General features: G+C 37.4%; 1 protein-coding gene across 1 annotated transcript in view; it reads right to left on the bottom strand.

Annotated features, from left to right (window-relative positions):
- Nucleotides 1–6,636: 6,636 nt before the first annotated feature.
- LOC309961292 (bifunctional heparan sulfate N-deacetylase/N-sulfotransferase 4) overlaps nt 6,637–27,116 on the bottom strand; it is a gene marked incomplete at both ends in the record, with an annotated part of 246,085 nt that continues 225,605 nt past the window's right edge. The window contains 4 exons of the mRNA XM_082838393.1: nt 6,637–6,756; nt 22,012–22,114; nt 25,792–25,901; nt 26,829–26,999. Coding sequence (XP_082694519.1) covers nt 6,637–6,756; nt 22,012–22,114; nt 25,792–25,901; nt 26,829–26,999 — 504 coding nt within the window. The remainder of the gene's footprint in view (nt 6,757–22,011; nt 22,115–25,791; nt 25,902–26,828; nt 27,000–27,116) is intronic.

Raw genomic sequence — 27,116 nt, 5'->3', positions numbered from 1 at the left:
ATTGGCTTCTGGCTTCTCTTTTCTGCTATATAGTCTTACCCTGCAGCTAGTGTCTTATTCCTGGTGTACCATTTAGAATTCCAAAAAGATTTGTAAGATTTAAGAAAATGAGAATGAAGTCTTAAATAATTAAGAATATCCTAGAAATAATTGCGTTTACATGGACATATCTGATTGTATGGCGATATTTGAATTCCACTTGATTTGAAAGAGTGCCAACGTTTGTGACATAGCAATTCCACGTATGTTTTTTCTTGGCAGTGTTTCCACAGACATTTTACATGTATCATTAAACAATCAGCGTTACTTTCTTTGTCAGTAGGAAAAATAAATCTTTAAAACTCAAGGGCCTCAATGGTCAAATACCAAGTCAATGATCTCTTATCCCCTTCAGCATGTTGAACTCATTTTAATTCTAAGCCATGCACTTTTACCATATGAAGGGCATTGTAGACAGGCGGCTCTTAGCTTTGTACTGATTGCAAATCATATTTGTAGGCAGCACTACTGTGAGATCTTTACACCAATATAAAAAAACAACAGTCGGGGTCGTTCAATTCCTGATACGTCTAGGGATGTTTAATTTGGTCTGTTTGGCTGGTCTTGTTAGATAAGAATAGGCAACTGGGATGTACAAACATAAAGACTCTTTAGAGGACAGGCAATACCTTTAAATGCAAACAGCCATGAATACGTACACCTTGGTGCTATGAGTGAGAGAATGACTTTGTATAAGTTTTATGCTTACAGATTGAAGTTCATTTCTTACTAGTATAAAGATATAAAGTAATGCATATATTCATTTAACAATTACTTATCTTGTGCCAGGTACTGTGTTACGCATGAGAGACGAAAAAAGGAAAAGACATCTCTCATTCTAATAATTTACAGTATAGCACGTAGACAACACTACAATGTAGGTGAAACAATAATGGTGTAATCTAAGAATATCAAACCAGCTGCTGGAATTATAGTGATAAATATATTATCATTATTACCTAGATATTGAGGGCCTAATGCCAAGGGAAATGGAAGATTTCTGGTACAACTTAAGGCCAGAGATGCAACATTGAGAAGACTGATACTTCTGTGATTTAGATATGAAGGAATTGGCAAGCAAAAGGGAAGGGACTTACACAGCCAGGTTGCTTGAAATTCAAAGTGGTACTGTGTTAGTGAATTAGCAATGCCAATTCAAGTGTTCTAGGCAGCAGCATGTACAAAGGCCTAGAGATGTAAAAATCATGAGGTAATTGGAGAATTGTAAATAGGTGATTGTTACTAGAATTTGGAATGTAATTTTTAAAGATTGTGAAATAAGAATGGCCAGGTAGACAAAATCACAGATCATAAAGGAACTTCACGGAATATATATTGGAGTTTGCATTTTGTCCTTTACATTTGGGGAACATTTGAAGGTTTTCTAAGGTAAAGAATAGTTTGATCCTATTTACAAGTTATAAAGACCATTCCAACATTAGTGTGGTGTATGATTTAGAGAGAAATGACAGCTCCAGGTTAGAGTGTGTGACAAAATTCTAGGAGAGAGAAGGAGAGCCTGTAGTAAAACAGTGGTTAGAGGTATGGTGTGAAGCCTAAGTTGACTCAATGTTTCATACTTTGTTGACATCTGGAAAATTGGGATGATCTTAAATGGCCTACCCACAAAGTCTGCCTCCTTTCTGCTTCTGTGCGCAAGGTACCCTAGCCAAAACTTGTCCTTATCAAGTGGATCAGGTGCAGTTTCTGCTTGTCCCTGAAAGTGGGTTTCAGTTCCCTGCCAGCCTGAGAATTACTCAAACTAGCCAATTACATGTTCTTGCAGGAACCAAGGGCCACCTCAACCTCTTGGTGCTACAAAGCTTGTCTCTCACAGCCCTGGTTATTCATTTCTTCCCAAGTGCAGCCCCTTTGGCATCTGGCATGGTGTGCAATGTCCTCTTCCCAGGCTGTTGAGTATATGTAACAAATAAACCGCTGTTGATCCCACCTCTTCAGTATTGGGAGTTGTGTGTTTGGCATCCCCTGATAACTGTAGGGCAAGAATTCAGCTCTCACCATTGAGGTGAACAGGAGGTGATCAAAAACAAGCAGATGAAGAGAATAGAGATTAGAGCTGTGCTGTCCCACATAGAAACCTCTAGCCCCATGTAGCTATCAAGCACTTGGAATGTGGCAAGTCCAAAATTGTTATGTGCTATAAGGCTGAAATACAAATTAGATTTTGAAGGTTCAGTATGACCACAAGGGTATAAAAATCTCATTAATAATTTTTTAATTGATTTCATGTTGAAATAATATTTTAGACATATTGTATTAAATAAAATATGAGAAACAGTAAAATGTTTTTGAGTGGAAATTAACTATATAAATGTCTTATTGGGGGCGTGAAATACCAGACATTTGCAATGAAAAATGCAACAAAAATAATATTTGGTATTAATAAATATAACAGGAAGCAATATATTATATAATAGAGTGCTTCATGTGTGGAAAGGAGATCTTATAACAAGAGCTGAAGTTGGAAATAAAGACTCGTAGATAATTCAGATAAATTTTCTTGTAATTTTTAACTATCTAGTATCTTTAAGCATTGATTTGTTATTACATGTATCTCTTCATTAAATTTTATGACTTTCCTTTGAGGGAGTTGTATCTCTAGACCTGATATTCCTGATAGAGGATCTGTTGGGTTACAAAAAATTTGAAGAGAGAGATATAAAGAGAAGATAAGGGGAAGATATTCTACTAGATAAACTGAGGATTAAGTAGGTAGGAGGAAAGGGACAAAGAGACTTAAATAGAAGGGACTGAGCTGGAATGATTTTTCTCTGAATGTTGATCAGAACAATAGCAGGGAGTCATGCGAAATTTATTTTTGAATGATGATGGTGAAGACAGTTTCTCATTTTAACCAAATACAGTTAATTATATGTTTAAGATATATATGTTTTATTATTAAAGGGAATAGAAAAACATATTCTTGTCTGATGAAAAAAGAGATAGTGGTTTGAATACTATACGTTATTTCTGTAACAAACATGTTCCAGCATAACCACATTAGGCAATGGGCTAAGTTGTCTAAATATATTCTCATTTAATGTTTACAGTGACCCAATGAGTAATACTTTACTGTCTCTATTTTACAAAAAAGGAAACTGTGACTCAGGGAAGTTCCACAAATTGTCCGAGGTCACATAGCTTGCCTGAGGCAGAACTGGGATGTGAACCCAGATACCCAAAGTCCCCTCTCATAATTTCCTGGTTACACTTGTTATATGTTTGGAATTTAGGGAACATGTATAGAGCGAACCAAGTCAAAGGGAAGGAAATAGATTCATCTATGGGTGAAAACCTTGGATTTTAGAGGAGAAACAACATTACTCTAGTGGCCATACCAGCAGTAATATTTATTCTGAAGAAGTGAGAACCGAAGATATGTTATGCACGTACTACATCAGTTATTTAACAATTTCAGTAAAAGCAGAGTTCTCTTTATGTTCTCCCCGCCCACTTCACTGGCTCACACAAGAAAATATTCATTTGCATATATATACATATACTGAACAAACATATGTACCTATGGCCAAGCTGTGTTCCTACAGTTGAAGTAAAATCCTATATGCAAGACTCTTTGATTTTTTTCTTTTTGAAATCATTGGCCAGCATTGTTTTTGAGGGACCTCCATCAAGCAAATGGTTAATATCTTATCTAGCCACCAAAAGCAGACTTGTAAGATATTATTCGAGTGTAAATTGTTTGCATACTTAAAAATAAATTGACACTCATGGTAAGCAGGTCACTTTATATCATATTAAAACAGTGAGATAGAAGAACAAAAACTCCATTAGGTATATGTGAACGGGTTTGTTGAAATCAAGGCAAATAAAATCTCTTATTGGATGAAGAACTATCTTTTTTGTAGAAAAAAAATAGTGTTAGAAGGAGTATAAATTTTTCTCACTAGCATTCTTCTTTGTTGCTTATTTAACTGTTTTGAGGCCATTGTTAAACACAAACAAAATTTGTTTTTGTATGAGATTTGTAATATAATTTTTAGAGGCTGGTATTTGAAAAGCATATATTAATATATCTTGATGTAGGGTTATAACAAATATTGTTCCTTACCTTTATTAATGTAATCAATGATTATATTTGTAAGTTAGGCAGTTGGAATAAAGAAAAAGAAGGAAAGAGGAGAAATATTGGCTTATTTAAAGGTTTTAGGAAGTTCTTTAAAATTTTTAAAAGTATGTCATTCAAGACCATGAAAGATAATTTATTTAGAGTTAAACTATTACCTATGCTAAATATTGAGTCAATAGTTCTGAAGTAGCCAGTGGGTAAAAATTGGGAAAACCAAGATATTCTTAAAACTAAGATTTTTCCAGATTTATTATAATCTTCTCATAGCCCAGAGTCCCTTTAAGTAGTTTACTGTAAGAGATGAATTACGTAATTAAAATTTGTTTTGTTGTCTTCACTGTCAATCTTAGTAAGAAAAATGTGCATACTGACTGAAATGAACCAGGGAAGAAAAGACTAGTTGAATTTGTGGGAATTTTGCTCCCAGCTATTCGTAGGTAGGTGAATGATACTGTATACATTCTTTAGAAAAAATAAGAAAATGAAGAAAATTAGTTACATTTAAAAAAAATCTGGTGATTAGGTAGACTTTGAATTATATGAATTTTACTCAATATGAAAAGTATCTCCCCTCTTTTCTACAAATATCTCTTTTTTCCCACTTGGGAAAAAAAATGTTAATCTCTACTTCACGAAAGAAAAAATTAGAATGTAACTGGAGGAAACTAGTGAACAAATAAATCAAAAGTTAGAGTTCTAAATACACAATTCTTATGATTTTAGTGTGCTTTAATGGAATGCTATCAAGCACATGCTCACCTAAGTAACAATAAGATGGAGAAAGTGAGTCTCACACTGAACAAAGAACAGCAAAAGCAACAGTTTTGTGATTTGTATCAATTCATACCCAAGAAAAATCTTAACATTTTCTGAAAAAGATCAAGAGCCTTTAGATGCAGTGGGAAAACAACAGAAAAACAAACATCTTAATGAAGTATAGATCCAAAGGTGAATCCTGTTTCTTGATTCTCTTTTAGATCATACTTGAATTGTTTGCTTAAAACCACAAACAACAAATAAACAGAAACGATGATCTTCAGTTTCCTTTGAAGACACTGAATTATGTCAAGCATAACTGCTCAAATTATAGGAGAAAGTAATATTATTTACAGCCTATAGAAAAATTACTCTGGAGGAAGGATGGATTGATAGGTAATGCTACCAAAGCCACTTTGATTTACTGTTCTGCTGAAATTTTACATTCATGTATCACAGAAAAGATTAACAAACCTTTAACATACCTTCATTGACAAATGAGACAAAAATCCTCCAAATGGGAGAGTAACCTATAACTCTAAGACAGGAAGAGCATCACTTCTTCTCTAGAAATTAATTTTTGGATGGCATGGATGAGAAATATGGTTTAATTTAGAGAATTCATGGTGTTTAAAGAGGTAAGCTTTAGATTACATTTCTTCTGTTAAATAGGCATTAAAAAGATAATATTCTGCATTAGTATACATACTGACACATATAAAAGTCCATGCTTTAAACGATTGACATGTACTACATAAAAGGCACAAGTGCCTCTCTCTACCTGTAAACACATACTGGTATTTTCATTCCATGTCTTATCAATAAAGTTTTTTTCTTCTGTGGATAGTGAAAAAATATATAAATACTACATTATTGTCAAGGTGGAAATACCTAGATTAATAGTATGGTAAGATTTTTACCCATGGAAAGATGGCCTTACACACAGTAGTTAATATTATGCAAAGTATGCACTTTCTCATTCATTTCCCCCCCAAATCTCTGATAGTCGCTGTTGGAACCATAAATGCAAAATTCACTGAGAATGGCATGCTTGCCAGATAAAATACTATTGTCAGTGAATATGGAAATTTTCAGATAGTCTCCTCCTATAAGAGGAAAACAGACCAAAAATGTGGAAGGTTACAACTTTGCAACTTCTTTAGCAAGTCAAAGAAATTCATAAAGAGGAGTAACAGGAAAACATGTGTGGGCTAAATATAATAAGTAATAACTGCTCAAAATAAGAGCATAGGATTATACTTATAATTTCATAACAAAATCAAAATTGTTTTTAAATTAGCAAGGGAAAATGTAAGCCCTTAATTCAGATATTGGGTTACTACTAGCCTCATTTACAGATATCTCAGTCCTTATCTTTTCCTCAAGATTCTAATTTGTCTCTTGCATATAATCAGTGTTCTCAGTCAAACAGTTTCTGAAACCTTATGGTCAACAGAGGAACTGGGCTGTGTCATGATCCCCACATTGGAAACTGGGTAATGCCACAAAACCCCACATTATTTCTCAAAAGTCACACAGGGATTGATGCTAGTAATTGCCAATGAGTGCATATATAACAGTTTTCATTTTATGAAAAAGATAGAAGGAGATTTATTCACACCATCCTCTGTTGACAGTCACAAGTGCATTAAGGGGATAAAAGATGGGGGGTTTGTTTTTCTGTTTCATAGTAAAAGTCAGTATCTTGGGAGCCTTGGTTCTTCTCTCCAGTGCTATCTCACTTTTTGTAGCTCCTGTCTCAGCCATGATGGGAGAGGCTGCCCCAGTCTGTGTAGCAGTTTGGACAGTTCCACATTATGATCTCGGTAGTAATTAGAGAGGAAGGTTCTAGACTGAAAAGTGAAAAGAAAAAGAAGGCAAAGGAAGCTATAAGTTCATTAAATGAGATTGCGCACATTTCTTAAGAAATTCTACTTCACTAGGACCTGCTGTAAAATAGGTATTTCTTTGTATTTTTCTGCAGATATCACTCATTTTTACCATTAGAAAATATTTGGCAGAAGTATAGCTGTAAAATAAAAATGGGTCCAGGTATAGCTTACGTGCCTTATACAACCACTAAAACACCAATTTATTAAGGGATTGCTGAAGTCTATGTAGGGAGAAAAGTTGATAAGAAGTATATAATACTAAAGAAGAATGAGGTACGTAGGGACCAGATGTGGTACCAAATCTACAGAAAAAACATCTATTTTTTAAATTGGTCACTTTATGTAAAATTGGGTCATAGCATAAAGATGAAAAATGAACATAATCACAAAAGCTAAATTTCATGATTAAAGAAATAACTTGCAATTTATAAAACGTTTTCTATATTTATTCAGGACCAAAACAGTTTTTTTGAAAAATCATTAAGCATTTCTTCTTCAAAGATATTATAAGGTCTCATTATAAAGATCACTATAATGATCTTTCCTGTGATTCTTATATTCCTAACCAAGCTGGAGTGATGGGCCATTTTTAGATAAATGGTTTAAAAAAGGATTATCAGATACATCTGTGGTTTTAGTTTGTTTTATTTCTGGAAGACAGAAAATTTATAATTGGTCTTTCTCTGTGGATGTCACTTACCTCATATTAGAACCCAATGAACATAGTTCTGTGTCTCTTTGATAAAATAGTAGAGATGAACATTTTTCCTGTGAAAATATAGGCAGCAATGGCCCACGTATCGGCTTCCATCTGGTCAAAGTTACACCATCTCTCTTAAGCCCTCCCAATATTTTAGCACAAATGAGTCTCTTTCTTCCTAAAACTCCCTTAGCCACTTTTGTGTGTACTGTGGAAATGGACTTAACATAACTACATTTTGTCTTGTACCATTAACCAGGAATTTCGTTACATTTCTACCCTTAAACCAGATTGTAAACACTTCAAATTCTGGATAAGATTTTTAAAGAAGTAGTGGAATTTTACATTGATTTCTTGGTAGATTAAAGTGATTTTTGAAGGCCTTTTGAAATTATTGAGTTCAAAGGTATAGTTTGAGGACCTTCTGGTTCTTCTATATCCATAGTAATACCTAATATCTTCCGTCCTCCTTTTGCCCACCTTGTCTTAGGAGAGATACTCATTATATCTGCTCAGTTGATTGCTAATTGGTTTCCCAATCCTAGGCTGTCTCCTCATACTATAACTTTTATTGAAAGATTTTTTTCCCCTGCCTTTTTGTAGTTTCACATTGTTTTGTGTATCTTATTATAAACAAGTGACTGTAACTAACTTATTCTCCTATAATAAATCTGAGCTCATAACTGTTTTATCCTGTATCCTATTTGTGATATTGTGATTCATAATAAGAAATATGAAGTTGATCATTGGCCCCATTTCTGGCACAGAGCTTCTAAAACCCTTGGAATTTCCTAAGTGAGATAGTGATAAAGGTATATTTTGTTATGTTGATGAGGTGGCTTATGGACCCCACTAAGAATGGAGGCTGGTGGCATGGGGAACCAACCTTGTGGTTAAAAGGTTGGAACTTTTTATTTTTAAATTTTTTATACAGCAGGTTCTTATTAGTCATCAGTTTTATACACATCAGTGTATACATGTCAATCCCAATCGCCCAATTCATCACACCACCATCCCCACACCCCATAGGGCTTTCCCCCCTTGGTGTCCATACGTTTGTCCTCTACAACTGTGTCTCAACTTCTGCCCTGCAAACCAGTTCATCTGTACCATTTTTCTAGGTTCCACATACATGCGTTAATATACGATATTTGTTTTTCTCTTTCTGACTTACTTCACTCTGTATGACAGTCTCTAGATCCATCCACGTCTCAACAAATGACCCAATTTCGTTCCTTTTTATGGCTGAGTAATATTCCATTGTATACATGTACCACCACTTCTTTATCCATTCGTCTGTCGATGGGCATTTAGGTTGCTTCCATGACCTGGCTATTGTAAATAGTGCTGCAATGAATATTGGGGTGCATGTGTCTTTTTGAATAACGGTTTTCTCTGGGTATATGCCCAGTAGTGGGATTGCTGGTTCATATGGTAATTCTATTTTTAGTTTTTTAAGGAACCTCCATACTGTTCTCCATAGTGGCTGTATCAATGTACATTCCCACCAACAGTGCAAGAGGATTCCCTTTTCTCCACACCCTCTCCAGCATTTGTTGTTTGTAGATTTTCTGATGATGCCCATTCTAACTGGTGTGAGGTGATACCTCATTGTAGTTTTGATTTGCATTTCTCTAATAGTGATGTTGAGCAGCTCTTCATGTGCCTCTTGGCCATCTGTATGTCCTCTTTGCAGAAATGTCTATTTAGGTCTTCTGCCCATTTTTGGATTGGGTTGTTTGTTCTTTAATATTGATGAGCTGTTTATATAGTTAGGAGATTAACCCTTTGTCCATTGATTCATTTGCAAATATTTTCTCCCATTCTGAGGGTTGTCTTTTTGTCTTGTTTGTAGTTTCCTTTGCTGTGTAAAAGCTTTTAAGTTTCATTTGGTCCCATTTGTATATTTTGGTTTTTATTTCCATTACTCTAGGAGGTAGATCAAAAAAGATCTTGCTGTGATTTATGTCAAAGAGTGTTCTTCCTATGTTTTCCTCTAAGAGTTTTATAGTGTCCAGACTTACATTTAGGTCTTGAATCTATTTTAAATTTATTTTTGTGTATGGTGTTAGGGAGTGTTCTAATTTCATTCTTTTACATGTAGCTGTCCAGTTTTCCTAGCACCACTTATTGAAGAGGCTGTCTTTTCTCCATTGTATATCTTTGCCTCCTTTGTCATAGATTAGTTGACCATAGGTGCATGGGTTTATCTCTGGGCTTTCTATCTTGTTCCATTAATATATGTTTCTGTTTTTGTGCCAGTACCATACTGTCTTGATTAATGTAGCTTTGTAGTATAGTCTGAAGTCAGGGAGTGTGATTCCTCCAGCTCCATTTTTTTCCCTCAAGACTGCTTTGGCTATTCGGGGTCTTTTGTGTTTCCATACAAATTTTAAGATTTTTTTGTTCTAGTTCCGTAAAAAATGTCATTGGTAATTTGATAGGGATTGCATTGAATCTGTAGATTGCTTTGGGTAGTATAGTCATTTTTACAATATTGATTCTTCCAATCTAAGAACATGGTATATCTCTCCATCTGTTGGTATCATCTTTAATCTCTTTAATCAGTGTCTTATAATTTTCTGCATACAGGTCTTTTGTCTCCTTAGGTAGGTTTATTCCTAGGTATTTTATTCTTTTTGTTGCAGTGGTAAATGGGAGTGTTTCCTTAATTTCTCTTTCAGATTTTTCATCATTAATGTATAGGAATGCAAGAGATTTCTGTGCATTAATTTTGTATCCTGCAACTTAACCAAATTCATTGATTAGCTCTAGTAGTTTTCTGGTGGCATCTTTAAGATTCTCTATGTATAGTATCATGTCATCTGCAAACAGTGACAGGTTTACTTCTTCTTTTCCAATGTGTATTCCTTTTATTTCTTTTTCTTTTCTGATTGCCGTGGCTAGGACTTCCAAGACTATGTTGAACAATAGTGGTGAGAGTGGACATCCTTGTGTTTTTCCTTATCTTAGAGGAAATGCTTTCAGTTTTTCACCATTGAGAATGATGTTTGCTGTGGGTTTGTCATATATGGCCTTTATTATGTTGAGGTAGGTTCCCTCTATGCCCACTTTCTGGAGAGTTTTGTGTCATAAATGGGTGTTGAATTTTGTCAAAAGCTTTTTCTGCATCTATTGAGATGATCATATAGTTTTTATTCTTCAATTTGTTAATATGGTGTATTACATTGATTGATTTGTATATATTGAAGAATCCTTGCATCCCTGGGATAAATCCCACTTGATCATGGTGTATGATCCTTTTAATGTGTTGTTGGATTCTGTTTGCTTGTATTTTGTTGAGAATTTTTGCATGTATATTCATCAGTGATATTGGTCTGTAATTTTCTTTTTTGTAGTATCTTTGTCTGGTTTTGGTATCAGGGTGATGGTGGCCTCATAGAATGAGTTTGGGAGTGTTCCTTCCTCTGCAATTTTTTGGAAGAGTTTGAGAAGGATGGGTGTTAGCTCTTCTCTAAGTGTTTGATAGAATTCACCTGTGAAGCCATCTGGTCCTGGACTTTTGTTTGCTGGAAGATTTTTAATCACAGTTTCAATTTCATTCATTGTGATTCATCTGTTCATATTTTCTATTTCTTCCTGGTTCAGTCTTGGAAGGTTATACCTTTCTAAGAATGTGTCCATTTCTTCCAGGTTGTCCATTTTATTGGCATAGAGTTGCTTGTAGTAGTCTCTTAGGATGCTTTGTATTTCTGCGGTGTCTGTTTAACTTCTCCTTTTTCGTATCTAATTTTATTGATTTGAGTCCTCTCCCTCTTTTTCTTGAGTCTGGCTAATGGTTTATCAATTTTATTTATCTTCTCAAAGAACCAGCTTTTAGTTTTATTGATCTTTGCTATTGTTTTCTTTGTTTCTATTTCATTTATTTCTGCTCTGATATTTATGATTTCTTTCCTTCTGCTAACTTTGAGTTTTGTTTGTTCTTCTTTCTCTAGTTCCTTTAGGTGTAAGGTTAGATTGTTTATTTGAGATTTTTCTTGTTTCTTGAGGTAGGCTTGTATAGCTATAAACTTCCCTCTTAAAACTGCTTTTGCTGCATCCCATAGGATTTGGATCGTCATATTTTCATGTCATTTTTTTCTAGGTATTTTTTGATTTCCTCTTTGATTTCTTCAGTGATCTCTTGGTTATTTAGTAATGTATTGCATAGTCCATGTGTTTGTGTTTTTTACATTTTTTCCCTGTAACATTTCTAATCTCACAGCATTGTGGTCAGAAAAGATGCTTGATGTGATTTCAGTTTTCTTAAATTTACTGAGGCTTGATTTGTGACCCAAGATGTGATCTATCCTGGAGAATGTTCCGTGCGCACTTGAGAAGATAGTGTAATGTGCGGTTTCTGGATGGAATATCCTATAAATCTATGTGGTCTATTGTGTCATTTAAAGCTTGTGTTTATTTTCATTTTGGATGATCTGTCCATTGGTGTAAGTGAGGTGTTAAAGTCCCCCACTATTATTGTGTTACTGTTGATTTCCTCTTTTACAGCTGTTAGCAGTTGCCTTATGTATTGAGGTGCTCCTATGTTGGGAGCATATATATTTATAATTGTTATATCTTCTTCTTGGATTGATCCCTTGATCATTATGTAGTGTCCTTCCTTGTCTCTTGTGACATTCTTTATTTTAAAGTCTATTTTATCTGATATGAGTATAGCTACTCCAGCTTTCTTTGGATTTCCATTTGCATGGAATATCTTTTCCCATCCCCTCACTTTCAGTCTGTATGTGTCCCTGGATCTGAAGTGCGTCTCTTGTAGACTTGTTTTTGTATCCATTCAGCAAGCCTGTGTCTTTTGGTTGGAGCATTTTAATCCATTCACGTTTAAGGTAATTATCAATATGTATGTTCCTGTGACCATTTTCTTAATTGTTTTGGATTTTTTTTTTAACATCTTTATTGGGGTATAATTGCTTTACAATGGTGTGTTAGTTTCTGCTTTATAACAAAGTGAATCAGTTATACATATACATATGTTCTCATATGTCTTCCCTCTTGCGTCTCCCTCCCTCCAACCCTCCCTATCCCACCCCTCCAGGCTGTCACAAAGCACCGAGCCAATATCCCTGTGCCATGCGGCTGCTTCCCACTAGCTATCTACCTTACTACGTTTGTTAGTGTGTATATGTCCATGACTCTCTCTCGCCCTGTCACAGCTCACCCTTGCCCCTCCCCATAACCGCAAGTCTGTTCTCTAGTAGGTCTGCGTCTTTATTCCTGCCTTACCCCTAGGTTCTTCATGACATTTTTTTTTCTTAAATTCCATATATATGTGTTAGCATACGGTATTTGTCTTTTTCTTTCTGACTTACTTCACTCTGTATGACAGACTCTAGGTCTATCCACCTCATTACAAATGGCTCAATTTCGTTTCTTTTTATGGCTGAGTAATATTCCATTGTATATATGTGCCACATCTTCTTTATCCATTCATCTGATGATGGGCACTTAGGTTGTTTCCATCTCTGGGCCACTGTAAATAGAGCTGCAATGAACATTTTGGTACATGACTCTTTTTGAATTTTGGTTTTCTCAGGGTATATGCCCAGTAGTGGGATTGCTGGGTCATATGGTAGTTCTATTTGTAGTTTTTTAAGGAACCTCCATACTGTTCTCCACAGTGGCTGAACCAATTCACACTCCCACCAGCAGTGCAAGAGTGTTCCCTTTTCTCCACACCCTCTCCAGCATTTGTTGTTTCTAGATATTTTGGTGATGGCCATTCTGACTGGTGTGAGATGATTTCTCATTGTAGTTTTGATTTGCATTTCTCTAATGATTAATGATGTTGAGCATTCTTTCATGTGTTTGTTGGCAGTCTGTATATCTTCTTTGCAGAAATGTCTATTTCGGTCTTCTGCCCATTTTTAGGATTGGGTTGTTTGTTTTTTTGTTATTGAGCTGCATGAGCTGCTTGTAAATTTTGGAGATTAATCCTTTGTCAGTTGCTTCATTTGCAAATATGTTCTCCCATTCTGAGGGTTGTCTTTTGGTCTTGTTTATTGTTTCCTTTGCTGTGCAAAAGCTTTGAAGTTTCATTAGGTCCCATTTGTTTATTTTTGTTTTTATTTCCATTTCTCTAGGAGGTGGGTCAAAAAGGATCTTGCTGTGATTAATGTCATAGAGTGTTCTCCCTATGCTTTCCTCTAAGAGTTTGATAGTTTCTGGCCGTACATTTAGGTCTTTAATCCATTTTGAGCTTATTTTTGTGTATGGTGTTAGGGAGTGATCTAATCTCATACTTTTACATGTACCTGTCCAGTTTTCCCAGCACCACTTATTGAAGAGGCTGTCTTTTCTCCACTGTACATTCCTGCCTCCTTTAACAAAGATAAGGTGATCATATGTGCGTGGGTTTATCTCTGGGCTTTCTATAGTGTTCCATTGATCTATCTTTCTGTTTTTGTGCCAGTACCATACTGTCTTGATTACTGTAGCTTTATAGTATAGTCTGAAGTCAGGTGGCCTGATTCCTCCAGTTCTTTTTTTTGTTCTCAAGATTGCTTTGGCTATGCGGGGTCTTTTGTGTTTCCATACAAATTGCTAAATTGTTTGTTCTAGTTCTGTGAAAAATGCCAGTGGTAGTTTGATAGGGATTGCATTGAATCTATAGATTGCTTTGGGTAGTAAGTCATTTTCACAATGTTGATTCTTCCAATCCAAGAACATGGTATATCTCTCCATCTATTTGTATCATCTTTAATTTCTTTCATCAGTGTCTTATAATTTTCTGCATACAGGTCTTTTGTCTCCTTAGGTAGGTTTATTCCTAGATATTTTATTCTTTTTGTTGCAATGGTAAATGGGAGTGTTTTCTTGATTTCACTATCAGATTTTTCATCATTAGTATATAGGCATGCCAGAGATTTCTGTGCATTAATTTTGTATCCTGCCACTTTACCAAATTCATCGATTAGCTCTAGTAGTTTTCTGGTAGCATCTTTAGGATTCTCTATGTATAGGATCATGTCATCTGCAAACAGTGACAGCTTTACTTCTTCTTTTCCGATTTGGATTCCTTTTATTTCCTTTTCTTCTCTGATTGCTGTGGCTAAAACTTCCAAAACTGTGTTGAATAAGAGTGGTGAGAGTGGGCAACCTTGTCTTGTTCCTGATCTTAGTGGAAATGCTTTCAGTTTTTCACCATTGAGGATGATGTTTGCTATGGGCTTGTCATATATTGCCTTTATTATGTGGAGGAAAGTTCCCTCTATGCCTACTTTCTGCAGGGTTTTTATCATAAATGGGTGTTGAATTTTGTCAAAAGCTTTCTCTGCATCTATTGAGATGACCATATGGTTTTTCTCCTTCAATTTGTTAATATGGTTTATCACATTGATAGATTTGCATATATTGAAGAATCCTTGCATTCCTGGAATAAACCCCACTTGATCATGGTGTATGATCCTTTTAATGTACTGTTGGATTCTGTTTGCTAGTATTTTGTTGAGGATTTTTGCATCTATGTTCATCAGTGATATTGGCCTGTAGTTTTCTTTCTTTGTGACATCCTTGTCTGGTTTTGGTATCAAGGTGATGGTGGCCTCGTAGAAGGAATTTCGGAGTGTTCCTCCCTCTGTTATATTTTGAAAGAGTTTGAGAAGGATAGGTGTTAGCTCTTCTCTAAATGTTTGATAGAATTCGCCTGTGAAGCCGTCTGGTCCTGGGCTTTTGTTTGTTGGAAGATTTTTTAATCACAGTTTCAATTTCAGTGCTTGTGATTGGTCTGTTCATATTTTCTATTTCTTCCTGATTCAGTCTTGGCAGGTTGTGCATTTCTAAGAATTTGTCTATTTCTTCCAGATTGTCCATTTTATTGGCATAGAGTTGCTTGTAGTTATCTCTTATGATCTTTTTTATTTCTGCAGTGTCAGTTGTTACCTCTCCTTTTTCATTTCTAATTGTATTGAGTCTTCTCACTTTTTTTCTTGATGAGTCTGGCTAGTGGTTTATCAATTTTGTTTATCTTCTCAAAGAACCAGCTTTTAGTTTTATTGATCTTTGCTATTGTTTCCTTCTTTTCTTTTTCATTTATTTCTGATCTGATTTTTATGATTTCTTTCCTTCTGCTAGCTTTGGGGTTTTCTTGTTCTTCTTTCTCTAATTGCTTGAAGTGCAAGGTTAGGTTGTTTATTCGAGATGTTTCCTGCTTCTTAAGGTGGGCTTGTATTGCTATAAACTTCCCCCTCCGAACTGCTTTTGCTGCATCCCATAGATTTTGGGTCGTTGTGTCTCCATTGACATTTGTTTCTAGGTATTTTTTTATTTCCTCTTTGATTTTTTCAGTGATCACTTCATTATTAAGTAGTGTATTGTTTAGCCTCCATGTGTTTGTATTTTTTACAGATCTTTTCCTGTAATTGATATCTAGTCTCATGGCGTTGTGGTCAGAAAAGATACTTGATACAATTTCAATTTTCTTAAATTTACCAAGGCTTGATTTGTGACCCAAGATATGATCTATCCTGGAGAATGTTCCATGAGCACTTGAGAAAGATGTGTATTCTGTTGTTTTTGGATGGAGTGTCCTATAAATATCAATTAAGTCCATCTTGTTTAATGTATCATTTAAAGCTTGTGTTTCCTTATTTATTTTCATTTTGGATGATCTGTCCATGGGTGAAAGTGGGGTCTTTAAGTCCCCTACTCTGAATGTGTTACTGTCGATTTCCCCTTTTATGGCTGTTAGTATTTGCCTTATGTATTGAGGTGCTCCTATGTTGGGTGCATAAATATTTACAATTGTTATATCTTCTTCTTGGATCGATCCCTTGATCATTATGTAGTGTCCTTTGTCTCTTTTAATAGTCCTTATTTTAAAGTCTATATTGTCTGATATGAGAATTGCTACTCCAGCTTTCTTTTGGTTTCCATTTGCATGGAATATCTTTTTCCATCCCCTTACTTTCAGTCTGTATGTGTCTCTAGGTCTGAAGTGGGTCTCCTGTAGACAGCATATATAAGGGTCTTGTTTTTGTATCCATTCAGCCAATCTGTGTCTTTTGGTGGGAGCATTTAGTCCATTTACCTTTAAGGTAATTATCGATACGTATGTTCCTATTCCCATTTTCTAAACTGTTTTGGGTTCGTTATTAGAGGTCTTTTCCTTCTCTTGTGTTTCTTGTCTAGAGAAGTTCCTTTAGCATTTGTTGTAAAGCTGGTTTGGTGGTGCTGAACTCTCTCAGCTTTTGCTGTCTGTAAAGGTTTTAATTTTTCCATCAAATCTGAATGAGATCCTTGCTGGGTAGAGTAGTCTTGGCTGCAGGTTTTTCTCCTTCATCACTTTCAGTATGTCTTGCCACTCCCTTCTGGCTTGTAGGGTTTCTGCTGAGAGATCAGCTGTTAACCTTATGGGGATTCCCTTGTGTGTTATTTGTTGTTTTTCCCTTGCTGCTTTTAATATGCTTTCTTTGTATTTAATTTTTGACAGTTTGATTAATATGTGTCTTGGCGTGTTTCTCCTTGGATTTATCCTGTATGGGACTCTCTGTGCTTCCTGGACTTGATTAACTATTTCCTTTCCCATATTAGGGAAGTTTTCAACTATAATCTCTTCAAATATTTTCTCAGTCCCTTTCTTTTTCTCTTCTTCTTCTGGAACCCCTATAATTTGAATGTTGGTGCGTTTGATGTTGTCCCAGAGGTCTCTGAGACTGTCCTCAGTTCTTTTCATTCTTTTTTCTTTATTCTGCTCTGCAGTAGTTATTTCCACTATTTTATCTTCCAGGTCACTTATCCGTTCTTCTGCCTCAGTTATTCTGCTATTGATCCCATCTAGAGTACTTTTAATTTCATGTATTGTGTTGTTCATCGTTGCTTGTTTCATCTTTATTTCTTCTATTGCATTTTGTCCATTCTATTTCCAAGATTTCGGATCATCCTTACTATCATTATTCTGAATTCTCTTTCAGGTAGACTGCCTATTTCCTCTTCATTTGTTAGGTCTGGTGCATTTTTATCTTGCTCCTTCATCTGCTGTGTGTTTTTCTGTCTTCTCATTTTGCTTATCTTACTGTGTTTGGGGTCTCCTTTTTGAAGGCTGCAGGTTCGTAGTTCCTGCTGTTTTCAGTGTCTGTCCCCAGTGGCTAAGGTTGGTTCAGTGGGTTGTGTAGGCTTCCTGGTGGAGGGGACTAGTGCCTGTGTTCTGGTGGATGAGGCTGGATCTTGTCTCTCTAGTGGGCAGGTTCACGTCTGGTGGTGTGTTTTGGGGTGTCTGTGGCCTTATTATGATTTTAGGCAGCCTCTCTGCTAATGGGTGGGGTTGTGTTTCTGTTTTGCTAGTTGTTTGGAATAGGTTGTCCAGCACTGTGGCTTGCTGGTCATTGAGTGAAGCTGGGTGCTGGTGTTAAGATGGAGATCTCTGGGAGATTTTCGCCGTTTGATATTATGTAGAGCTGGGAGGTCTCTTGTTGACCAGTGTCCTGAAGTTGGCTCTCCTAGCTCAGAGATAGAGCCCTGACTCCTGGCTGGAGCACCAAGAGCCTTTCATCCACACGGCTCAGAATAAAAGGGAGAAAAAGTAGAGAGAATTAGTAGAAGTATGAGGAAAGAAAGAAGGAAAAAGAAGGAAAGGAGGGAAGGAAGGAAGGAAGGAAGGAAGGAAGGGAGAAAGAAAGAAAGAAGCAAAGAAGGAAAGAAGGCAAGAAGGAAAGAAAGGAGGGAGGGAGGGAGGGAGGAAGGAAGGAAGGAGGGAAAGAAGGAAAAAAGAAAGAAAGAAGATACAGTAAAAATAAAATAAAGTATAATAAAGTTATTGAATTAAAAAATTCTTATTTAAAAAAAAGGGACAGATAGAACCTTAGGACAAATGTTGGAAGCAAAGCTTTACAGACAAAATCTTACACAGAAGCATACACATACACCATCACTAAAAGAGGTAAAGGGGGAAAAATCCTAAATCTTGCTCTCAGAGCCCACCTCCTCAATTTGGGATGATTCATTGTCTAAAGGAGGGAAGGAAGGAAGGAAAGAAAGAAAGAAAGAACGAAGGTAAAGTATAATAACGTTATTAAAATTAAAATTAATTATTAAGAAAAATATTTTAAAAAAAAACCATGGACGGATATAACCTTAGGACAAATGGTGGAAGCAAGACTATACAGACAAGATCTCACACAGAAGCACGCACATACACATTCACAAAAAGAGGAAAAGGGAAAAAAATCATAGATCTCGCTCCTAAAGTCCACTTCCTTAATTTGGGATGATTCGTTGTCTATTCATGTATTCCACAGATGCAGGGTACATCAAGTTGATTGTGGAGCTTTAATCCGCTGCTCCTGAGGCTGCTGGGAGAGATTCCCCTTTCTCTTCTTTGTTCTCACAGCTCCCAGGGGCTCAGCTTTGGATTTGGCCCCGCCTCTGCGTGTAGGTCGCCGGAGGGCGTCTGTTTTTTGCTCAGACAGGACGGGTTAAAGGAGCCGCTGATTCGGGGGCTCTGGCGCACTCAGGCCGGCGGGGAGGGAGGGGCACGGAGTGCGGGGCGGGCCTGCGGTGGCAAAGTCCGCCGTAACTTTGCAGAAGCCTGAGGCCCGCCGTGCGCTCTCCCGGGAAGTTGTCCCTGGATCCCGGGAACCTGGCAGTGGCGGGCTGCACAGGCTCCGCGGAAGAGGGGTGTGGAGAGTGACCTGTGCTCGCACACAGGCCCCTTGGTGGCAGCAGCAGCAGCCTTAGCGTCTCCCGCCCGTCTCTGGGGTCCGCGCTTTTAGCCGCGGCTCGCGCCCGTCCCTGGGGTTCGTGCTTTTAGCCGCGGCTCATGCCCGTTTCTGGAGCTCCTTTAAGCAGCATTCTTAAACCCCTCTCCTCACGCACCAGGAAACAAAGAGGGAAGAAAAAGTCTCTTGCCTCTTCGGCAGGTGCAGACTTTTCCCCGGAATCCCTCCCGGCTAGCCGTGGTGCACTAACCCCTTCAGGCTATGTTCAAGCTGCCAACCCCAGTCCTCTCCCTGCGCTCTGTCCGAAACCAAAACCCGAGCCTCAGAGCCTCAGCTCGCAGCCCCGCCCGCCCCGGCGGGTGAGCAGACAAGCCTCTCGGGCTGGTGAGTGCTGGTCGGCCCTGATCCTCTGTGCGGGAATCTCCCAGCTTTGCCCTCCGCACCCGTTGCTGTGGTCTCCTCCGCGGCTTCGAAGCTCCCCCCTCCGCCTCCCGCAGTCTCCGCCCGCGAAGGGGCTTCCTAGTGTGTGGAAACTTTTCCTCCTTCACAGCTCCCTCCCACTGGTGCAGGTGCCGTCCCTATTCTTTTCTCTGTTTTTTCTTTTTTTTTTCTTTTGCCCTACCCAGGTACGTGGGGGAGTTTCTTGCCTTTTGGGAGGTCTGAGGTCTTCTGCCAGCCTTCAGTAGGTGTTCTGTAGGAGTTGTTCCACGTGTAGATGTATTTCTGGTGTATCTGTGGGAAGGAAGGTGATCTCCCCGTCTTACTCTTCCGCCATCTTCAAGGTCCCCCCTGGGTTTGTTTTTGTAGGTCCTTTTCTTCTCTTGTGTTTCCCACTCAGAGAAGTTCCTTTAGCATTTGTTGTAGAGCTGGTTTGGTGGTGCTGAATTCTCTTTGCTTTTGCTTGTCTGTAAAGCTTTTGATTTCTCCATTGAATCTGAATGAGATCCTTGCCGGGTAGAGTAATCTTGGTTGTAGGTTCTTCCCTTTCATCACTTTAAGTATATCATGCCACTCCCTTCTGGCTTGTAGAGTTTCTGCTGAGAAATCAGCTGTTAACCTTATGGGAGTTCCCTTGTATGTTTGTCATTTTCCCCTTGCTGCATTTAATAATTTTTCTTTGTCTTTAATTTTTGCCAATTTGATTACTATGTGTCTCAGAATGTTTCTCCTTGGGTTTATCCTGTATGGGACTCACTGCACTTCCTGGACTTGGGTGGCTATTTCCTTTCCCATGTTAGGGAAGTTTTCGACTATAATCTCTTCAAATATTTTCTGGGGTCCTTTCTCTCTTCTCCTTCTGGGACCCCTATAATGCAAATGTTGTTGCATTTAATGTTGTTCCAGAGGTCTCTTAGGCTGTCTTCATTTCTTTTCATTCTTTTTTCTTTATTCTGTTCTGCAGCAGTGAATTCCACCATTCTGTCTTCCAGGTCACTTTCTGTTCTTCTGCCTCAGTTATTCTGCTATTGATTCCTTCTAGTGTAGTTTTCATTTCGGTTATTGTATTGTTCATCTCTGTTTGTTTGTTCTTTAATTCTTCTAGGTCTTTGTTAAACATTTCTTGCATCTTCTTGATCTTTGCCTCCATTCTTTTTCTGAGGTCCTGGATCATCTTCACTATCATTATTCTGAATTCTTTTTCTGAAAGGTTGCCTATCTCCACTTCATTTAGTTGTTTTTCTGTGGTTTTATCTTGTTCCTTCATCTGGTACATAGCCCTCTGCCTTTTCATCTTATCTATCTTTCTGTGAATGTGGTTTTTGTTCCACAGGCTGCAGGATTGTAGTTCTTCTTGCTTCTGCTGTGTGCCCTCTGGTGCAAAAGGTTGGAACTTTAATGTTATCCCCTCACCATGGGGTAAGGGGGAGAGGGGCTGGAGGTTGAATCAATCACCATTTGTCAGTGATTTAATCAATCATGTCACTGTAATGAAACTTCCATAAAAACCCAAAAAGGATGGGGTTTGGAGAGTTTCTGGGTTGATGAACATGTAGAGAGACTAGAGAAATCAGAAAAGGCATGGAACCTCCACACCCTTACCCCATATCTTGGCCTATGCACCTCATATATCTGCACCTCATATATCTGATATATCTCATATATCTATTTCTGAGTTATATCCATTTGTAATAAAACAGTGATCCAATAAGGAAAATGTTTCTCTGAGTTTTGGGAGCCACTCTAGCATATTCATCAGAACCAAGGAGGGGGGTTTTGGAATGTCCAATCTATAGCCAGTGGTTCAAGATGGAGGTGATAACCTGGACTTGGGACTTGAGGTGAAAACCTGAACAGGGAGGGACTCTTGTAGGATGTGGCCCTTAGCCTGTGGGATCTGTTACTATATTTATTTGGGAAGACAGTGTCAGAATGGTGTTGAGTTGTGGGACACCCAGCTGGTGTCTAAGCCTTGCTTGGTGATGTGGAAGAACCTCTCCACCATATGTTGTAATTGGTGATCAGAGCAGTTTACTCTCCTTTGCTTAACTCAGTACCAGGCATTGTATAGGCACTGGATATATGTATTTAATATGTAATAATAATGCTTATATATTGTATCCAAAATCACTTGTTTAGTAGATAATTTATTTAAGTACTTTACACATTTGGAAAGGAATTACTGTTCAGTAAATATTTATGTTTGAATTGCATCCCAGCACACAATTTCTACAGATATCTATCAATCATCTATCTCTGTTGGTCTATTTATTTTCCAAATATATAAAACTATTGATAGCAACGAAAAAACAGAAAAAGGAATCAAATATATTGTCTACTAGCTTTGAAATAGTTGTATGCGTGGGTTCTACCAGTGTATTTCAAAGATGAGGAAAATATTACCTCTGGATCCATGGGTGGATACTTTCGACCTTTGCTTTTTCCAAGGCATTTGGTCTTTCCTCCTTCAAGTAGTTGACACCAAAAGCCCTTTTGGGGATCAAAACTACAAAAGATCAAATATATAAATGATAATAAAAATATAATGATTATAAGTTATACACAGATTTCTTTGACATCATTAAGTGGTATATAGTAAGATGACTGAATGTAATGAAAATATACTTTTTTTTTAACATCTTTATTGGAGTATAATTGCTTTACAATGGTGTGTTAGTTTCTGCTTTATAACAAAGTGAATCAGCTATACGTATACATATATCCCCATATCTCCTTCCTCTTACATCTCCCTCCCTCCCACTCTCCCAAACCCACCCCTGATCTCCCTGTGCTATGTGGCTGCTTCCCACTAGCTATCTATCTTACATTTGGTAGTGAATATATGTCCATGCCACTCTCTCACTTTGTCCCAGCTTACCCTTCCCCTGCCCCGTGTCCTCAAGTCCGTTCTCTAGTAGGTCTGCATCTTTATTCCTGTCTTACCCCTAGGTTCTTCATGACCACTTTTTTTTTCTTTTTAGATTCCATATATATGTATTAGCATATGGTATTTGTTTTTCTCTTTCTGACTTACTTCACTCTGTATGACAGACTCTAGGTCCATCCACCTCACTACAAATAACTCAATTTCATTTCTTTTTATGGCTGAGTAATATTCCATTGTATATATGTGCCACATCTTCTTTATCCATTCATCTGTTGATGGACACTTACGTTGCTTCCATGTATATAAACCTGAATTAAAGCTTCTAAGAAAACTGCTATATTTTTTTAACAGTTCAGTATGTTTATACTTTTCAAGGAGGAAATTAAAAGGGTAAAGATATAATTCACTATATTTTTCCAGAGAACTTGAGACACAGATTATACAAATGGTGAATGTAAGATTAGACAAATCTTCATTTCTTTTGTTGAAGGCAGATGATCCTATTGGTTAATTCAGACCTGATATTCTTAAAGAAAATTCTAATGTTGTTTTGCTCCCATGGCTGCAAAAAGTTACAAAAGAATGTGTGGCCTAATTATTTGGTTTAAACTCAGATATATAAGAATTTTTGTTTAGGACTAACAAGGTAGGAAAAATGAAAGAATATACCAAATAGGAAGGGAAGTTTTAAATTTACTGCTATGGGACTTGCTGCATGCATAAAACATGGAAAAGGTTTGCATTTTTGTTGCTCAGCAGATGTTTTAGAAAGATGGAGCATAATTGAGTGGGACGTAAAGTTAATTAGTTGCAGAATAATTTTGTTGCCCTGGGCCCATTCCTATAATACCGGTGCACCTGCAATTTGCTTCTGCACATATGTGAACTCATTTAGGGGGAGAGGGAATTTTTCTTTACAGTTTCCTGCCCAATCTATTATTAGAGACCTGATCCTCGCAGTCCAGGTTGTCCTAGTACTTGTTATCAATTAAAATTAAATACATCACTGGTTAAATGGATAAAAGGAAGACAGAGTCATTTCCAACCTGGACTTTTCAATCTGCTCCTTGCCTATCATAGGCCTTTCTCTAGTTTTCATTAATTTCCCAAGAGGAAAAACAATTCTGCATGCTGTGCAAAATGAGATGGGGGAGGCAGCATAACAGTGCCCCTAAACAGCATTTTCTCCCTCAGGATGAGAATATTTAACTGCATTAAGGTAAAATACAGCTCTGGCAACCAAGCCAAGATATTTATACACACTAAGAGTATCTCCTTTGCTCTCCGGTGTACAGAGGTCTCAGGATGGGCTGCTGTCACTCCTTGCTCTCCAAACAGCTGTTGTGAGGCAGAGCTTAATACAACCTGAGGAAGGAGAGCCATCCAGAATACTGAAAGTCATTCTTTTAGACAGGGTTGCCATACCCTTGAATCCACATTACTTTGCTGCCTTGGTTTCATTTACTGCATTGACAGTGTTATATACCCGAAGTCTAACAATGGGCATTTATTCTTGCTAAGTTATATCAATTCCTTGTTTTATGGTTTGGTTTCAGTAGGCATGAAATTGTGAAATTAAGATGCAAAGCCTTTCTCAAATAACTGTGAGACAACTTTGAGGATATGAATTTGTTGCCTTACAAGTTCTTTTATTACACTGAACATCACTATAGTTATTAATTTTTGTGATGTGTGAGATGTATTCAAAACCATATATTCTGTACTTGTTTGTAATCTCTTCTTTAAAAGTATGATTTTTACAGGTTTATTGAACCATAAGGAACTATTTGTAGTAAACAGGACAGAACCATTCCCTAAACTACTGCAGGCAGGCAGGGGAAGACATGCTGACATCAATAAATATTTATGTAAACGTATTCTGGAAGCTTTGTCTACTTAATCAACAGGGGCCATGCCTTGTGTTGTTTTTTCCATGTGTAGGTAAAAACTTCATTAGACTTGTTTTAGTGGATAAGGAACAAACCAATCTTATTGCTTCTTTTCCTGTCCTTCCATTACCCTCTCTAATTGTCTAATTGCTGATTCTAATCTGCTGTGAACTGGGAAATTATATAATCAAGCTTGTCAAAATTTTGTCTAAAACTTAATAGGCTGTATATCAGGCCTTTGTGAGGGCATCAAGTACATGCCCTTTTAAATATATATTTTGACTGCTTGGAGCTTTTGTTTTTGTTTGTTATTTTGCTTCTTTACACTTTTTTTTTCCATTTTCAGTCACCCAAGTACATGATTTTATTTTCCCAAGGTGACTGCAAGAGTATCCCCCCTCCCACATTCTCTTCTGCAGAACGCCCTTGCCCCTCCTCATCAAGAGGCGGAGGCTCCTTTCCCTCCCCTTGGATTTGCACTGGCTCTAGTGACTTGGTTGCAATCAATAGAATATGGCGTAAGTGATGCTATGTGACTTGCAAGGCTAGGTCAGAGAAGGCCTTGAACCACACTCCCTCGATATACCACCCCCTCTCAGAACACAAAGCCACCACACTGTGAGAAAGTCACACAGAGGTCCTGTCCCTCTGAGCTCAGCTTCGAGCTATCCCAGTCCAAGAGCCAAAGGTGTGAGTAAAGAAGCTTCCAGAAGACTCCAGTCTCCAGCCATTCAAGTCATACCTAGATATTCATGTCTTCCCAAATATGGGCCCAAGTATATATTTTGAGCAGAGACAAGCTGTCCTGGCTGTGTCCTGTCTAAATTCCCAGCCCACAGGATCCATGAGCATAATAAAATGGCTACGGTTACATGCCGGTAGGTTCTGGGCGGTCAGCTGTGCAATAATAACTATAACATTACACATGATTATATTTGGTTATACACAATTTAAAAAATACAGAGTAAAACATGAATGTATCCCTTTCCCAATTCTGCCCAAAACACTACTCACTTTCACAGAGCTAATGGAGGCCATCAACCTTTTATTTCTAACCTGTAAATTACTTGGGGAAAGAGATCATCTTTTCCACCTTTGTAACCTCAATTCCTAGACACTTTCTGCATAGAGCAGGCATGTAGAAAGTTTACTTAAACAAATTTTTATTGGGAAAAAGCTCACAAAAAGGGGAATTTGTGATACATAAAATGCCTATAAGGTAAAGTGTTCCTGGTATTCAAAAGGGAGACACTACATGAATAATGAGGACATTCCTTTGACTGCTTTTGAGTAGCATAATGATGTATAAATTCATACCTAGTATTAATGATGCTATATACACACCTACCAGTGATAATTTATGATGGCAAATAATGGAAATGAAATCAACCATGAGAATAGACTCACGTTAGTGCTTCAGAGTAATTATAATGAGGTGTAACTCCCAGAAACTTCTGGACTTCGTCCATCACAGTAACTGGGTCAGATCTCAGCTGCTGTCCATCAATAATTAGCAACTGTAGAGTCAAAAATAGTCACTTTATGAAGAACAAAATTAAATTAAATAGACCAAGCTGCCTCCCTTGACCTGGTATGATGTTAATCAATTAGATCAGTGTGAAAAGGAAGAAAATATGCACTACTTAGCATACATGTTAATGTTTACTATTCTTGTGTCCTTCCAAATAAACAGCAAATTTTGCCAAAGGCATTTTTTATAACCCTTAACTAACTTGATTGTAAATCATAAACACCAACACTCTCTTGATTTAGTAGTTCAGTAGAAACGCGATTTTCCATCTGCTCTGTAATACAGATAATTATCCAACCTGTGAAATTCCATGAGTTAACCTTGGAGCCAAGGGCTTGGAAATAATGGGCACACAGATGAAAATTACCCATCTATTCTCCTTGCAAACCACAACAGAGAACTCAGGTTTTAGTTGTGACCTGACTGGAATGAAGAAGATAAAGGATGTGGATGCTTTCCGCAAATCCTTATTTCCTGTTCTATCCCAAATTCCTGGAGCTGTTACAACACTTTCCATTTTGACAGTCTAATCCATAACCTCCTTCTTTCCTTATAAGATTCCCACAGGACAGATGACACATGGGTATCTGCACATGGTGTTCCATAAAGGTTCTAACTGGCTGCTCCTCTACTGGTTATTGCCTATGAAGCACCTGATGCCTCCTGTGTGAGGCCCTACCACTTTGAGACCAGCTACTATCCAAAAGAAGATCCCCAGAATGTGTTTCACAGCCACTTAACATTGTAGTACTACCATTGACATTAAAAATGTAAAAATCCACATTTCTTCCTTAGGTATGGTCATCTCTGATAATAAATTGCTATCTGTGGCAATGTTAATTTATATTTTCTGTTTGTCAGTGCAACACTATGAGGATATAATAAACAGAAGAAATTCAGTTCAGGACATTACCTGAGAAGTAGCAAAGTAAGTTAGCCATCTTTCTATGTGGACCGCATACCATCCAGGTAATAGGCATCTTCTCTGCAAAGTTTTCAGGTCAGATGGGGCCCAATGTGCTGTTGTGATAACTTCATAGAAATTAAACCTCAGGGCAGCTGGATCTTCATGTGATCTTTGGTGCTTTAATAAGAAAGTCAATTGTAAAATTAATTTTCTTTATGGCTGCATAGGTATGTGTGCATGTATGTGTTTGATGTGTGGATATATGTGTGTGTGTCGTGTGTCTTTTATTCCAAA

The sequence above is a fragment of the Leucopleurus acutus genome, assembly GCF_964270905.1.
Source record: "Leucopleurus acutus genome assembly, chromosome: 4".
Classification (NCBI taxonomy): domain Eukaryota; kingdom Metazoa; phylum Chordata; class Mammalia; order Artiodactyla; family Delphinidae; genus Leucopleurus; species Leucopleurus acutus.
This window is presented reverse-complemented; position numbering and strand designations above follow the sequence as displayed.